At 40.0% G+C, this 18,126-nt stretch overlaps 1 protein-coding gene across 19 annotated transcripts in view; it reads right to left on the minus strand.

Annotated features, from left to right (window-relative positions):
- Fhod3 (formin homology 2 domain containing 3) overlaps positions 1–18,126 on the minus strand; it is a 444,662-nt gene that overhangs the window by 135,455 nt on the left and 291,081 nt on the right. For all 19 annotated transcript variants that reach the window (XM_063232040.1, XM_063232044.1, XM_063232043.1 and 16 more), the window contains exons 9-10: positions 15,495–15,638; positions 3,112–3,353 (exon numbers count right to left, since the gene is read on the minus strand). In XM_063232040.1, coding sequence (XP_063088110.1) covers positions 3,112–3,353; positions 15,495–15,638 — 386 coding nt within the window. The remainder of the gene's footprint in view (positions 1–3,111; positions 3,354–15,494; positions 15,639–18,126) is intronic.

Consider the following 18,126-nt stretch of genomic DNA (forward strand, 5'->3'; position numbering starts at 1 on the left):
AGGAATTAATGGTGTGTGTGGGAATACAAATTCAGGAGAAAGACTTTCCTCACAAACAGAAATGTATGTGGCTGGAAGGGGGAATGGTGGTACTCAGGAAAGAGAAAGCCATGTCTGGAAATGCACCCCATCACTTGGCTCTTGCTTCAAGTTAGAGAAACTTCAAGAAATTTTTAGTCATAAAGTGATTATATATGATTAAAATTTAAATCAGGGGTATTTTTTTTTTATTTTGGCAAGTAGATACCCCAAATAATTGTCTTAATAATAATTGAAAGCACTTTTTTCTTCCTATCAATCAGATATATAAATTTTAGGTCCAAAGATGAAATTCATTCTGGCACAGAGTCTCACAAAGATGCTTAGGTGACAGATGACCAATAAACTCTCCCTTATTTGGAATTCTATTTTTTAGGAAACCAAAGCAAAGCAATGAGAATTGAATCTTATTAGTCATTATCAAAATTATAGTACATAACTAAGCAGGTTTATACATATGGCTAGAGGGAGAATGAGACTGTTCTCCTTTTCAATTCTTTGAATTTTTATATTTACTTCAATAAAACTTACCTGCATGGTTATAAATCAAGTTTTTTGTTCTCTAAAATGATCAGACACATAAATCTCATGCAATGAATATGTTTAGAAATGGTTGGTTGAGAAGCAGCTCTCTATGCTAAGCATTTAGAATAAAAGGCCAAAGACTTGGGCTTCATCCATGACTTGGCCCACCTCATATCCTGAAATGAGCACAAGGCACCCACCTGCGTGCTTTCTCACTTGTACAAGGAGGATAATGACACCTGCATCCTCCAGAGGATCACAGTAAGGATAAGATTCAAATGATGGAAAAGGACCATCTGAGGTGGAGAATGCCATAATACAGTATGGCATGTAGCATGCAGCATCTGCAGGCATGTTGTGACAAGCTAGCAGTAAGTGTGGCCACGGTATTCACACAGACAAAGGGCAACATAGATCAGGTGTGTTTCTGTGCCTTTTCAGGGGGCAGAACACAATGGGCTACTTGATGGTCAAGCACTGTTTGGAGGTGCAGATGTTGAACAGGTGACTGAGCTATGCATTCCGCAATCATTTCCCACATTGCTTCTTGCCACTGTGTACCTCTGTAACTCTTGCACTGGCCAAAATTGTACCATCACTGTGGAGCTACAAGAAAATCCCCTCTAACAGTCTCCATGGATGAGTTCACTTCATAATTGTCAGTCTGCATGATGCATTCTATCAATTGCTAATTAAGTCCAATAAAATGAAAAAAGTCCTCTTATTTGAAAAGAATGAAACAAGCAGCATTCAGAGAAGTGTTCATAGACTCCTGTTTTCAATTCCCACAACCTGGAGACTGTCAACAGGATACCCAGGATGGTTCTCTCCACTGTTGTCATCCTTGCCAACTTATCACAAGACATTGTCATTGAACTCATAACACATGGTCCTTGAAAAGTATAACAGCAAGAAACATTCAGGGAACAAACATGGCACACATCAGACACAGCAAGAGAAGCACCGCTGATGAGGCCACCTCCCTTCAACCCTCAGCATCTTTGATGGTTTTAAATACAGACTTTTCTGTTCATTGTGGAATTGTCCCAAACTCTTTCCATGTTAAAATCACAAGCCATTAACTAGGAGCAGTGCTGAGGGGTCTTCAGGTGCTTTTTGTTTGAGCACTGGCTGAGTTTTCTTCAAGATCTTCAATCACAAAAACAATGCTCATGATAAAATGTTTTCATTCTCCACTGTTCAGAGTTTAGGTCTCTTTTCATTAAGATACATCTGGCTGCACACAGACTTTCAAAAACAGAAAGATTTGTAGATAAAGAGCCTTTAGGAGTAGGAGGTAGGAAAGGGATGTAAACATGGACCTTGCACACTACGTGTCACTTTCAGACCATGCACACCTTGTGCTTCCTGGCCTGACCTGCACACTCCCATGTGATTCCATGACTAACAGAGTGATTGGACCACCTCTTTGTCATGACAATGGTGGTAAGTTCCCTAGCAATCGAGAGGAAGAACCCATTTTGATAGCTGACTTTATTAAGATCAACCTATTTATTCACCATGCAGCCAGGTGATCTAAGTTTGGCTCTTAGGAGCATCGTCATGATTGAGACAAATTCTCCATCCCAGTACCATGACTACAGCTTCTTCCTTACCATCAGCAGGGGTGAGTAGATCAGTCAGCTTCTGGGGATGGCGTGGACTAGTCTAACAAACCCAACATCCTACTAAACTGACAGCACCCACATGGGAGCAGTCAATTGGACCCAGACCCCAAAGCAGCATTGCCATCCTGTGGCAGGACCTCTGTTTTTCAGAACCATTTTTGAGCACCCATGGATTTGATTAAATTTCATATTTTGAACCTATATAGTTTCTTTTTACTTTTTTTGTACTGAAAATCAAATTCATACCTCATACTTGCCAGGCAGGTGCTGCACCACTGAGCTATATCTCTGGCTGGAACCTCTATAGTCTCTTAAAGTGTTGCCAATCTTTCTATAAATTCCTATACCTTTCTTCTTTCTTTCTCCAAATCCAGACATGAAGTTTATAAACACAAAGGTCATACCTTTTCCATTTATATATCTTTATGCCTTTAAACAGTCCTAATCTACAATTGACACTCAGTTAACTGATGGAATTAGTATTTACTGAAATACAAATAGACAGATGTTTTCAAATTTATGCAGGGTAATCTACTTAAAACCAATCTTGTATATTGCCACAAATATCTTAAGAGTCTTACCCTCTCACATTTCTATAGTGGTATTGATTTCTAGGCCAAAGTTTTGTTTTTTATAAAATAACTTTTTTGAATGGTTATTGAAACATTAAATAATACAAAAACACAAATGACTAAAGATGAGTTCATAGGATAAGATCAAGTCTGTGTACACTACCATGGGCCATCCTACAAGGGAAGTTCCCTAGGATGGTGGCTTAATGTCACAGAAGAGGAGCAGGGCCAGGGCCCCTAACTGCCTCATGGGCAGGGAATGGTGATAGGCACATGTGCTCAGGTGGCCTCCCTGCCACTTTTCAGCAGCACTCCACACTCCTGCCCACTGCTGGCTTTCTGCTTACCTTTCACAGAGATCTCGCACTTGGCTGGGCTTGAAGGTGGGAGCCAACAGGGAGCAAGGGCTGGTGGGAGCTGACAGCGGGCTCTTGATGTTCTGCACCGAATGCCTGCGGCTCCTCCTGCGGTCCAGACCCTGGTGCTCGCCTGTACTGCCACTGGAACACACGCTGGCTCTCCGCCGATCCCGGAGCCCACTGGGGGGTGGCTCTGCTGTCTCATCACCATCCTCATGCCTGAGTGCTGCCTGAAAAATCAGAATGTGCCCAGGGTGAAGTCAGATTCGATAGCCTTTCCTTGATGTGGCTGTACATAACAGGCTCACCCTAATATGGATTTAATGCTGTCTTTTTGCAAACTGGGCTTCTGAGCCACTACAGTCCCTTCCTAGCCACACAAGTCTAGAGGCCAAGCACAGCCTACCATTCAAAGATGCTGCTCTTACGACTCTTCCAATCCAATGGATACAAAAAACACAACCAAAGTCATGAGGAAGTCTGAGAAATATTTGTAATTTATGAGATCTAGTTTATCCTTGGCTCAGCATTTCCATTGCCCTGGCCTTTATCTTTTTTGCCCTCCTGTGGCTCTTTTTTGAAGTCAGAGACCCTCCTGGAGTGGGGGTGGGGGGGGTGGAGTGGGGTTGGGGGGGATATTCTAATCATTCCTGAGCTGCCTTTCTCTAAGAGAGTGCTCAGCAGAGTACAGGAGAGGGAAGCACCACAAGACCAGAAGAATGAGCCGTGGCTTTGCCTGGACATCTTTCTGAGAGACCCAGTTCACTTGTGCATGTCATTTGATCCCAAAATCCTGGCTGACAGCTACTGTGCTAGCAGGCTATCCTGCACTAACCCCAAGTCATGGTCTCAGGGTCCGAGTGAATTCTGTATTTACACTAGACAGCTTACACATATAGACACTAAGGCGTACAACAGAAACAGACTTGACCCCTAGACAAAGGAACTTTTAAAACTGCTTTCTTAAAAGTAATCCAAATTTATACCGAGAATAACTACCTTACCCTTTGCCACTTTGCCTGTTATGAGGAAACCTGAGCCACTTCACACTATGTCCTCTGCCCTCTGCCCTCTGTTTCTCTCAAGGGATATTTTAGTCCAGGGTCGGACTATGCCCCAGCTTGCCCAGTTCTTGACCTTGCTCTATCCTAGACTCTACTCTGTGGCTTCTCACCTCCAGTTAGAATCAACTTCTGCACAGTCCCCAGCCCACTCTGACAGCTGGTGTGTGCTTCAGCCTTCCGGCTAAACACACTTACCAACACCTCAGGTTCCCGAAGTTTTTATGCCTATATTTGCTAAAGCTAGACAGTAAAAAGAGTACCAGGCCATGGTGTGGACCAAACCTTTGTGTGCACTTACAAACCAGCTGTGACCTGGAGAGAGTTCCTTGCCCTCTCTCTGATTCACCAAGAGAGAATAATTTTGCACTTGCAGATTTGTGATGAGGAAACTGGCACCAGGCATCTAAGGCAGGGTTCCTCTGTGGCCTATACTCTAGAAATACAGTATAATGGCTTTTCCCTACTGTGCTCTTAAATGAAGCAGCTCAGGATACCTATAAACTCCTCCATCACATCAAGAAGCAGGTTAGGCAGCCTACGTGGGCGAGGATCCACCAAGTTCAGCAGACTCTGATTCAATAACTATGGATCACATGGTCCAAAGTCATGTGCAAGTCCCTCAACCTTGTGGCTAAGGAACAATCAGTCCTTCCATGTGAGAAAATGGGTAAGTGATGTGAAAAGCCACAATGCTAAACATGCTACGCAGCTTTAACCTTGACTATCAACAGAAAACCTAGCCACTGCAAAATCAGTTTTCCCTTGTCCAAAGTTTTCACACCCATGTTCCTCTAAGGATGTGAGCCTAGCTGAAGGTCGGTCAGGTTAGCTACTCGCATCCCAGTCTCTAGGCTCCTGTGAGCATCTAATATCCACATCCTATAGACAGGGATACATTCATCTTCATTTGCCCATCTCCTCCTTCCTCCAGTTCCAGCTTTCAGATGAGATGGATTTAGTGGAAATTCTTCTATGTGACAGATATATTTTATAGTAAGCTTTCAGATACAAGAATGCAATTTAAAAGTCCTTTCATTTATTTTATCACCCTAGAATTCACTAAAAATCTGAGAACTCTGAAACAAGACTTGAAGGAAGTTCACCTAAAACTCCTTCTTTATAAAAACCTGCTGGAAATTCTGCTTCTTCACCACCCCTGCAGGAACTAGAAATGGAATTATGTACTTGATTAATCACACTTGTCATCTCAATTTTAAAAGTTTAAATGGCATTTTGTGGGGAAAGTTTGAGAATGACCACACACCTAACCAAGAACAGCATTTTTGAATATTTCTAGTCAATTATTTTTTCCTTCATTTCTGACATAAAAACTCGAGACTATTTGAACTTACTCTGACCTGAAGTGTTGATTCTGCTTCTTATTAAGCACACATTTGGAATGATAAGATTAGGGTCTAAAGTAGAGTTCAGATATTTCTAACTCCTTGTCCAACCTCAGAGATCCAAATAACATTCCTCTCACAGTTTCTTTCAGAGAGGAACACAGGGTGTGCAGAAAGTGAAATCTACTTTCAAGTCCTCTGTTATAGAAGAAGACAACTAGAAAGTTTAACTGAAAAGAGAAATCTTGAGGAAATGCAAAGGCAGTATGATAAAGTAGAATCATTTGAGGTTTTCTGAAGTTCGGATCTTTGACAAAACACCTATGTAGAAGAAGGAGGAAAGAAGAAGCAAGAGGGGCAGGAACCAGAGGAGGAAAAGAAACAGGATGCGGAAGAAGAGGGGGAAGGTTGAGAGGGGGTGAATGGGCACAGAATTCCAGGGCACCCAAAGGCATCCTTGGGCTTGGAATCAGGGACAATGTACCATGAGAGTTGGAGCAGACATTCACTCACAGTTTTGTCTTTAGAATAAAAATTCTAGAGCCACTAGTGTCTGGTGATGACCGCAAAGATGTCATATCCACAATTAGGGCTATGGTGCTATTTCCATACTCTTCAGATCTAGGGAGCATGCAGCTTGCAGTCTAGGGTAAAAAGAGATAGAAAACATCTGGAAAAGACAGCTGCCAGCGTGCGCTCATTCAGAATCTGTGGGGTCAGGGCTGATCAACTACAATTTCAGTGAGAGGTGTCCAGGGGAACAGAGTAAAATTGAGCCTGTGCAGAGAGACTGCTAAATCACTCCCAAATGACGGTGTGACTTATCCCCTAAATACTTCTAACTCTTCCCATTAAATGCAGAACACTGCTTGTAAACAAAAACTCCAGGTGAGGATCAAATATGATCCAGAATCCATGACTGATTGCTTGCACACCCTCCTTAACTGAGAGAGCAGTTAGTATCAGTTAAATGTTTAGTGACAACTTTTACAAGTTTTTGAGGCTAATTAATGATCCAAACCTTCTTTTTAACTTTAAATATTTTTGTTCTTTCTCTTTTATTGCGGTGAGAACACTTACAATAAGCTCTATTATCTTAGCAGATATCATATTGTTTAGCCATGGGAACAATGATCTCTAGAATTTATTCATCTTGTGTTACTAAAATTTTATGCAACTTTCCTCTTCCCCTCAGCCCCTGAAAACCACCATTCTTTTTTCTGTGTCTCTGAGTTTGGCTATTTCAACTACCTCATTTAAGTGGAACTATACAGGTCTATTTCACTTAGCACAGGGTCATCTAGTTCATCTACGTTGTTACAAATGTCAAAATTTTTTTCTTTTAAAGGCTGAATAATATCCTAGTGCATATATTTAGTGCACATTTTCTTTAATCTACTTATCCATGGACATTTAAGTCATTTCCACTCTTGGCTTATTATGAATGGTGTTGCAGTGAGCATTGTAGTAACCGGTATTTTTCTCCATGATCCTAACTTCAATACTTTTGGGAAAATACTCAAGAATGGGATTGTTGAAAAAAATATGTATATGTAATAGTTTCACTCTTTTTTAAAATAATTTTTTAACTGTTTGCTATGGAAATTTTCAAACACACACGAGTTATAGACAAGAGTACAGATTATGATATGCTTATCACCCACTACAGTTCAACACTTAGCAATTCACAGTCAACGTCTTTCTACATCCTACTCCTTGCCTTCAACGTTTTGAGCAAAATTTTTAAGATAAATCCAGGATCATATCATTTCATCTTTAAGTAGCAATATAGTCCTAAAACAGAGTTTTGAAAAATATGTCCACCATACCATTGCCCCATTTAAAATAATGATTTAATAACATCACATGTTTAATAATCTGAATATCATCATCATCATCATCATCCTCATCATGTGCCGAGGACTGAGCCCAGGGCCTTGTTCATGCTACGCACATGTTCTACCATTGAGAGACACTTCAGCAATTGAAACATTCTTAACAAAGATCAAAAACCACTGCCGTTTCTTTATTTTATTATACTGCTGCTGATAGCTATCTTGCCATAACATATACAATCCTCTTCCATTGCACTATGTCATACATTCTTTTAAATCCATATCTATACCCCTCAGATCAGCTTTCAGGTCAAGTGTCAGTACTAGTAACTTTTCACCAAGACTATATCATGATGACAGGATGGGGCCAACAGTCACAGTGTTACGCCCCAAGAGAATCACATCTACCTACTTCCCCCTCAATCTCCCACATTGAGTCTAGGTGTGGCCACTGGACTTGTTCCAGTCAATAGCCATCAGTAAATATGATGCCAACAGATTCTTTTCTAAAAATTTTTAAATTTTTATTTTGAAGAGAATAAAACCAAGCCAAACAAGTCAGAATGAAGTCAATCAAAACAAACCGGTATAAATGACACAGGACTTCAGTACAATAGGAAATCAACAATAATGACTCCTGCCATCTTCAAAATAGCTACAGATACTTTCAGATATAGCAAAAATCTAATAGAATAGAATAGAATTAAACCAATAAAAACAAGACGATGAATGCAATAAATGACTTCAAAACAAGATATAGTAAATCCAAAATGGCTACCATAATATATCTTGTTATCTTTGAAATAGCTGCCCATGTCACCAGATACAATAAAATCAAACAGAACAAAACCCAACCCAACAAAACAATGAAAATGACATGGACTTCAAAACAAGACAATCAGGAATCAACAATGGCCACCATCCTAAGAAGGAGATCCCCTAGAGATGCTACATTGCATATTGCCATCCTCTGAATAAATGATCAGACCATCAGCTTCAGACCTGCAAAGTCAGTGAAATGCTAAACACTACAAGCATTAAATTATATTCCATCTCAATAGCCATCATCGCAGCTGTGTCTCTCTGGATCAGCTGGTTGCCTACAGTGGTAGTGGTGGGATCATGGCTCTTCTTGTTTCCTAGCCCACATGCCAGAAGGGGCAGCCATCTGGCTCTCCCCTCAGCATGGCGCTAATTTGCAGGGAGGGCTTGCCTGTTGGTGACTTCTCTTCCCCTGTAGTCCATGAATGGTGCTGACTTATGGGAAAAGGCTGGAGTCTAGCTCTCCCCCAGCAGCCGGTGCATGGCTCCAATTTGTAGGGATAAATGTCAACAGATTCTTGAAAACTTTTGTTGGGTCTTGCCTTTGTAAATGCTGCTGTCACGTGCACTACGAGCAAGCCTACAGAAAGCACACTGTCCAGCTAACAGCCAGCACTGAAGTTTACACCAGTTCAGTGAGGCCATCTCAGACTATCAAGCCCCAGTCATGACACCAGAAACTGCTACCACATGCAAAGCTCCTAGCAGAAGCAGAGGCAAATTCCTGATGCACAGAATCATGATCAGTGATTACTGTTTTAGGCTATTAGGTTTTGGGGTGTATGTTGTGCAGCAAGAGATAACTGATACAAAAAAATTTGAAAAGGAAGACTCTTAAGAGATTGGACACATTAGTTAATTAACTCTAAAAGTAATAATTATTCCTTACCCCAAAGTCTTCAGACTTCAGATGCCTTTCCCCTTACAGGGACTATATTTTCAGAACCAAAAAACTAGAACATATAATCTGACAAAAATATTTTTTATTTTGGCAATTTATGTATTTGAAAAATCATATGATGCTTAAAGCTCAAATGAATTTAATTAAACATGGATCAAATCACCTTTCAGAAATAGAATTAAATTACAAGAAATTGGGCCTGACCACAGAAAATATGAGACATATGGCCACCAGATATCCTCCACTACTATGAAGAATTCTAGAAGTCAACCCAAGTTCTCCTCAGGCGCTTGAGAACACTCAGAGTTTTTTGTGAGAAAATACTGGGTCTGCACGTAGATTTTTTTGTTGCCACTATATATATATACTAAACTGGCTGCCCTGTGGCAGTAAATATTTTTTAAAATGTATTTTAACTTTCAGAAAGGAATGAAGATCCTGACTATGCCTGCTACCTGAAGCATTCAGTTGTCACCTTGAGTTATTACTCAGGTCAATCTCCCCCGAAGGTAGCCACTTTCTGATTAAACTGCACCCTTCCTTTAACATAGCATCTGCAAACACTGTCATAAAATGTGCAATAAATGAAGGAGATCTTCATCCAAACACTTACTGAACTTCTCTGTGCAGCTATGCTGCCGGGCCCTGGGACCATGAGACATGTCACTTAGGGTAGCTCAACGAGGAACAGAGCAGGAAATACATCTTGGTGTGGACATAGGCAAAGTGCTCTCTCATTGGTCATAAATAATGAGGAAGAACAAGCTTAGAGGCTCTCTTACCTTGTTAAGAGACTTTGTGAGAAGATAATCTCATAGGACTCCTGAAGGAGGAATAGGAAGTAAATCAAAGAATGGAAGAACAATGACCTCAGACAACAGAGAAAATGATTAAAGGAAAGGTCCCCAAAGGACTTGACTTTAACGTCCAAGTAACAAGGGAAGTTGGCCAAAACTTCAGAGGTATCTGGGAATGGTAAAGACAAGGCCACAGAGGCAAGAAGCCCATGGAATGTGTGGGTTCTTCTCTCACCTCAAGGAGTTTGGGATACCATCTTGCTGATCATAAAAAGGTTATTCATTTTATTTTCTTAACTTGTTCCCATCAGCTTGAATCACCAGTGGTACATTCATGACTGTCCCATTAAAAGGTACGAGACAGTATCACCAGCTGGTACAAGCCTCCCAATGGGACAGTCATACATGTACGGCCCCATCATGGATGTGTTAAACAGAAATGACATTGATTGAAATTTCAGGAGAATCACTTTGTTAGCAGTTATAAGTAGTTAGAAAGGGGAAAGAGGCAAGAAAAGATCTGTGGGGACATAGATTCTGAAAGATGCCAGCTATTTCAGCTCTGTACAGGTTGCCCTCCTAGGCCCCAGCCATCCAGTCATCTGAACCTTCTTTTGATCCTTCTCAGCAGCTACCAGTCCTCTTCTAGTGTTCTTCTACCCTTTACCATCTTTCTTTAGGCCACCCTCTGTTAGGGGCCTTCCTTATCCCTGCCTCAGTTTTGCACCCCTACCTCATCAGTCTCTTGCCTTCATAGATGTGCCTACAATCTCAGATTCTTTGCATACCCCTGCAGCTGGTCACCATCTGCACTCCATCATAATGGTACTCCCCCAGGCAGCATCTTTGCTATGTTCCACTGCAGGTGTAGAATAGCTCCTGGCACACAGAAAGTGCTCAATAAAGCTGTGCTGAATGAAAAATTAATGGATGAATGAACTAATCAAAGACACTGCAGTAAGAAAAATATTGCATTTCTTACAGCATTGCATTAATAGATATCCAGGTAAGAAAAATGAGGGCTGGAGCTAGGAAGATGACAGTAGAAGTGTGTGTGTGTGTGTGGGGGGGGTAACAGTTTTTAACTAATCAAATTTTTAAGTGTTTGTAACATCAGAGACTCTGCTGATTGCAAAGATGAAAAAAAATTTTAAATTGTGCAGGATTTTTGTTTTAATCATGAGGAATAAGCAATGGTTTCATTTAGGGATGGTGGTGTTTCATGCAACGATTTCTAGTGGACATATCAGACATAGCAATCTCTGGAATCTTCTTTGTCCCTCTGTACCATCATGTTTAAGCTTCTAGAATTGATTACCACTTTGTCTTAAACTAAAGATTGGAGATTCTTTGGGGACAGGAATATATCTAATGTATGTGTTTGCACCCCCAGAAGAGTATGTGGCATATAATGGATTCTGAATGAATGAAACAAAGAAAGCGCAGGGGGGAGGGGTGGGGGGAGAAGAGGGGTAGGCAGCCATATGCTGTGAAAGTAAGCACCACAATAAGTGATAGTCTACATAACAGAGACAGGAGGAATGAAAAGGACACTCCATTGATGAAAGGTTGCAGACAGAAGAGGAGGGCTTGGGAGAGGGACGCTGAGGAGGAGCTATCAGAGAAGTACCCTGGAGACATCTATATACATGGCCACCAGGTGCAATGACAAGAGTACTCAGGAATTCTCTTACAATGCTAGTACAACAGTGAGCTCAAAGTTTAAGACGATGTGTAATGAAGGAAAAGGAACTGGAGGAGTTGCTATAGACCAATCTTACTTATTAATAATACCGTAAATACTTGTATATCAAACAGTTACAACCACACATTTTTTTTAAAAATACACTCTTCCCATGAGACAGTGGCAGCCTTGGACTGGGAGGAGAAACATAAAGCCAATTCATGCTTCCTGTTAGCCGGTGGTAACTATGGCTTGGGAGGAGAAACAAGAAGTACCCTTCCCATGAACCAGGACAGCCATGTGGCAGAAGGAGAAGCAGAAAGCCAATTTACTCATCCTGTGAGCCAGCAGTAACTGTGGGCCAGAAAGAAAAACAAGAAGTGCCTTTCCTATGAGTCAGTAGCAGTCATGTATGGCCCCGGAAGAAAAACAAATGCCCTTCCCAGGAGCCAGTGGCAGCCATGGGCTGGGAGGAGAAACAGGAAGCCAATTTGCCCTTCCTGTGTGCTGGCTGGCATGTGTGCTGGGAGACAAGAAGACCCAAATCCCTGCCACCAACTCACACCTTCATAAGCAACCAGGTGATTCACAGGAACATAGCCTGAGTGATAGGAACTGAGGTACAAAAACAACTTAATACTTGTATTGTCTGATTGCTTTTGCAGGCCTAAAGTCAGTAGTCTGAGCATCTATTTAGAGGATAATATGCAACTATAGAGGATTTTCTTCTATTTTGTTTTGGAAATCCAATATTGCTCTGCTTTGTTTTGCTCCATTTTATTGTTCAGTTTTATTCAATGTTTTATTTCGATTGGTTTTATTCTGTTCCATTTTGCTTGATTTTATTATGTCTAATGGTATGAGCAGCAATAAGAGATAACAAGAGGTATTATGGCAGCAATCGTTAATTTCCTATTATCCTGTTTTAGTCCTGTATTACTTTCACTGTTTTGTTTTGATTTGCTTTATTCTATTTTATTTTGTTTATCCTCTTTAAAATAAACAAGCAAACAATAAAATAGGATGTGGCAAATCCTAAAAAACAAAAGAGTACATCATGACTAAGTGTGCTACATTACAGGAATATAAAGATGGTTAAAAGATGCAAAACAAACATCCAACAGAACAATCTAAAAGAAAGTGAAAGAAGGAAAATATAAAGATAAAACTTATTGAGTTACAAAACACAAAAGCAGTGCAAATCATATACAAAAATAAAAATTAATGTTTGGAGGAAAAATCAACAAAATAGACAAATCATTAGTTAATCTAGAAGAGTAAAAGAGAAAAATCACAAACACAAAATAAAAATCAAAGAAAAATCACTACTGAAAGAACAAATTAAAACATCCATAATAGACTACAAATCCCTTTGCTAGTGATTTAAAAATCCAGACAAAACAAATAATTTCTTAAGAAATTATAATTTATGAAACTGACCTCTTCAAAGAAAATAAGTTTAAAAGACCCATTTTCATAAGAAATATTGTTAGCAGTAATCTCCCCCACTTTCCTCACTAAGTAGACACATGCATGCACACACATACACACACACACACACACACACACACACACACACACACACAACACTGCAGTCCACACAATTTACCAAGGGAATTCTAACACACCATCAAAAAAACCAAAGAGAAATGCCACTTTAACTTTTTCAAGGCACAGAGAGAAAAGAAAAATTTTCAAAAACTTTTTGAAGTATGAATAAAACTGATACCTAAACACTTCAACTATTGTATGCACCCAAAAAGAAAAGTACAAGAAATCATGGTATCATATTTGCCATGATGACAAAATTGTAAATCATTCAATACCCAATAAAAGAACAAATAAATGAATTGTGATAAACTCATTAGCAGTAAAATTAAAATCTAGATTTCCACATTTTTGTATAAGTCTCAAGAACATTAATGCAAGGGTACACTGTAGAAGTATACAAATAATATGATTTTATTTATAAAACATTTGAAAGCAGAAAAAATTAATACATTATTTATGTTTGAACTGGGAAGAAAGAGCTAAAGCATAGAACAGGTGACTTGTGATTCTTTTGTTCTTCTTGTAGGAAAGGTATTTTGTAGAGGAAGGGATGAAGGCAGGTGATGACCAGTCTAATCCATAGTAAGCATGCTAATAATGAGACTACCTAATAAATAGACTAACAACATTTGCTGAGAGTTCTTATTTCTAGAATAGCAAGATGTCCCTGGTTAAGGATTATTTATAGTAAATAATCCCAGAATTTACAGGTATATGAGCTATGACTCTGAGCTATGAAATACAGATGTTTTATAACTGAATGTCACTTGCCCAGCAAGGCAACCATGAGCCTCACTTGCAGACCTGGTCTATTATTGTGAGTCAGAAGGCACACCTCTGCTGCACAGGGGGAGAACCTGGGGAATCGCAAGGAATGTCCTAGACCTCTCTCTGCTTCATATGCACCTCCATGGTCTGAAATTATTAGTATAGCTAGATACTGGTCTGGACCTCTAACCACTCAACTTTGATTTGATAATCTTATCCTGGGTTTTAGATCACAGAATAAGCTGTTTTAGGTATAATTAAAACAGAGTCCCTTACTTTTTCAAGTCAACAAGCCATGAAATAATGATGCATAACCCCAAGCAGAGATCGTGATATAGGTTGCAACCTGTGAGGTTACATGAGGCCCACACTCAGAATGGACCTGTACTTGATTTAATGATCTTCAGTTGCCATTTTGAATTTATTTTATCTGCAAATTTCGGTTGTGAATGGAGACTGGGGCACTAAGAACAACGTGCATATGCAGAGATGTGCATGCCTGCTGTTTCTGCTGCTCATGAACATGGAAGACAAGTTGACTGTGACATACGGGAGTTGGTGAGGCCCACAACTGCACAAACAGGGGTGTCACAATCCTGAGAATCATGCTCCCATTCGAATGATATTTAAAGGTAAAAACAGAAAGGTGACAATCCAAGGAGCTTTATCATATCCTTTCTCATTTGTATTTCTTCCCAAATCAGCCAACCACTTATGCTGAAATGATGACAGAAAGAAAGAAAGAAAGAAAGAAAGAAAGAAAGAAAGAAAGAAAGAAAGAAGAAAAAGACAGGGCAGCCCAGAGTTCCCTTCTCAGTCTTTCTTTGCTTATCAGTAAGCTCAAGGCTGAGTGTCAGTGGAACACACACATATCAAGAAGAAAATAAAAACACTTAATTCTGTGTAGTGTTTACATTGTTCCGGTAAGAACAAAACACATGCATATAAAAAAGTGCAAAATATGAGTCTGAAAATTTTGTTTGCTGAACACAAATTAAATGCTCCATCTTATATTTGCATTTTAAACTGACATTGGACAATATAAAGATGAACAGAAAAATCCACTGTAATTATTTTAAATTTCAATTTTTCTTTCTTGTAATGTATCAAACAAAACCATCATTAACAAGAGACTACAGAAGTAAAAGATCATTATTATCTTTAATAGTACTTTTTTTCCATAAATAACTCTAAATTTCCACTTTGCATTAAGCCCTACAAAATATGTAGCTGGACTTCTCTCTATATATCTATTGTCTCTGAGTCTTCTGCTTTTCTTCTCCCTTTTCCTTTGAGTAAAGGTAAGAGAGAGAGAATGTGAGAATGCGTGTTTCTCACTTCTAGGATTCCCCCACATCAAAAGTTCTTAGACTTAAATGCATCAGTTGGATGGAAGACTTGCTACAGTTCAGACTCCTGGACCCCACCTCTAGAGTTTCTGCCCCAGTAGGCTGGGTTGGGCCTGAGAACCTGAATTTCTACAAAATTCCCTGTAATATAGGTGCTCTAACATTACACTCAGAACCTTGGTCTAGATACCTGTGGCCCTCATCATTTGACATTTGCTAAAGCTGTGCATTGATTTACAGAAGGCATGTATTGTTACCTCATAAATGTTAAATTGTTCCACTAAGTCCAAGTCAGTCCCCTTCTTATTCAAGTGTCTCTGGGACACAGCCGCAATGCCCAGCTCCTCCAGGCAGTCCACCACATCGTAGAAGGTGTCTTGGTCTGGTAATCCCGCCAATGTCTGGAAGAAGAAAAGAACTTGATAAAGAGATACCTTAGGGGATTTCCTGAAGCTCTGAAGCATTTTTACATGGTAGCCAATGGCAGTGGTTACAATATGGAGTCCAACAAAACAGATGGCAAGTTCTCTTCAGAAAAAAAATCTCCTTAGTGTGGTGGGCATAGTGAACCCCAAGATTCTCACCACCAGTGTACATGTGCTGAATGATCTCCTCTCTTGGAGTGTGAGCTGGGTCCTCCATGGATGGGATGTCATATCTATGATAAAGTATGCTAAACAGCAAAGTAAAAGAATTTGGCAGTTATTATAAGTGTCCCCAAACCCTGGATTTGAGTTAATCAAAGAGGACGTTGTCCTGGTTGATAAATGGAATTAGGTCTTTCCCTCTTTTTATCCTGCTGGCCTCAAAGAAGCAGCAAGGCACTGTGAGTTACACAGCTGCAAGGAAATGAAGTCTGCCAACAGCCACAGGAGCCTAGCAGGGATCCCAATTCTCACAGAGGAGCACAGGCCTGGAAACACCTTGACTACGGTCTTGGAAAACCCTGAGCAGATGGCACAGTTAGGCTGCACCTGGGTTCCTGCTCCACACTGTTCCCAGCTGCTAACTTTGGCATTTGAAAACTGGTATACTTCATTATTAAACACTCCTATATCATGTTCAATACATCAATACCAGGAGTTATAATCATTTGATGATTCTCTTCTACTTAAATTCATCAGGGCCTCCCCTTGGTCTATAAAACTGAGGAAAACATGAGAAATTACAAAGTAGCAAAGAAACAAAAAGATAATCCAAGAAAGAATAAGTCGACTTTGAATTCTGAGAAAATCTCAAGACACCTGCTCAGAACTAGGAGGAAGAGATTTACTATGTGTGCCTTGTCATTGCACCTTGAGTTAAGTGAATAAATCAGACACAAGCTTAAACATTGCATGGTTTTTCTGATATTAGAAAACTATATTATAAAGACCAAAACAAAAGATTAATAATAGGAAGTAGGCAAATAGTTCTTTCTCAAATGTGAAGGGGATCAACAGATGGAAGGAGAAGAGAGAAAGGGGATGAAAAACAAAGATGTGTTATGTACATGTGCAAACTCCACACAAGGAGTGCAAATATCATGTACTGCAAACATGTTCTAACAAAAAGTTAAGAGAGAGATAGAAGGAAAAAAACAAACAAGTGAGGGAGATGAAGGCTAGAGGAGTGAAAGGAACAGGCAGTCACTGAAGCAGCTTGGATAAAACCCAGATCATAGCACTCAGGGTCTCACAAGGAATTCTGCCTGGAATCTCAAATGCTAGTCTTTATTCCTTTTATTTCATCACCTTTGCATTTCTGAACACTACATACTGTTGCAGACCACTACAAAGCAGCTCTGAGCAGGATTTAAAATTAATTAATTGGCTTTCTATGTTTATCTGTGAGTCTGTCCCAGGCCTCGGCCCCTTGCCTGGCGATGGGAGCTGATTCATAGTAAGTGAACCTCTATGAATCACTCGTCCTCGCTGAGGCCTACGGTCCTCTGAGGACAGAGATACCTCATGATAAGGCCACAGCTTCAGACACTTGGTTCCAACCTCAATTAGCAATATAGAGACTGCAGCTACAGAAATTACTCCTACAGTCTCACTTCTACCATGTCTTCATAAGACAGTGTTACCGAAATGACTTGATTCATTACTTGGAGATGTCCTTGAAGTGATTCCAAAGGTCCTGCTCATTGCCTGTGCTTTCCTCAGTTTCCCCACCCTTTGTTGTTGGACCTAAAAAAAGTGGGCGGTCCATAGAAGTCTTTGTCTTAGCCCTCAGAGTCTCAAGCTCAGCTAAAGGGTTTTGACCCTCCTGGAGCCCTAAAATCATACCACTTGTCTCATTTTATTTAAGCCTCCACCATACACTTGTTTGGGAGATTGGGGTCCTAGGTCAGGACCTGATAACATACATTTCAGAATTATTTTAAACATGATAACTGGTCTCAGAAGACACAAGACCAACACCCTCAAAGGATCATTATCTACCTCCAACTTCTCTGCTATTTCCATTTTGGGGCTATCAATACTGGAAAGAATGTCCATATTCATAAGCCCAATAGTGACCTTTTCCTTTTATGCTAAGCAAAGAGGATATAGTACACTTTGAGATCAGAAACTCACAGAAAATGGTTATGTATAGTTAACAACTCAGATGCTTCAATTAGGACACACAACAGGAGACAAAATCAGAAGCTGCAGTAAACAGGTACTTTCACAGATGAGACCAAGCATGGAAGGCACATTCCAGAGTAACATCTGTGTATTTATTACCAGGCGATCATCGCCAGCTGAGCTACTGCCTACTTCAGCACACATTGAAAATCATCCTCTCATTTAAAGAATAGCATCATCAGAACAACATCATATTTTGGTTTGGGTGAAAACTCTAGAACTTGTTAAAAGATGACAAAACACTAACACAGTATAAGGTCTGGGGAGGGCAGACAAG

This window comes from Cavia porcellus, unplaced genomic scaffold, assembly GCF_034190915.1.
Source record: "Cavia porcellus strain 051 isolate PalLab524CR breed Dunkin Hartley unplaced genomic scaffold, mCavPor4.1 scaffold_20, whole genome shotgun sequence".
In the NCBI taxonomy this organism is placed as follows: domain Eukaryota; kingdom Metazoa; phylum Chordata; class Mammalia; order Rodentia; family Caviidae; genus Cavia; species Cavia porcellus.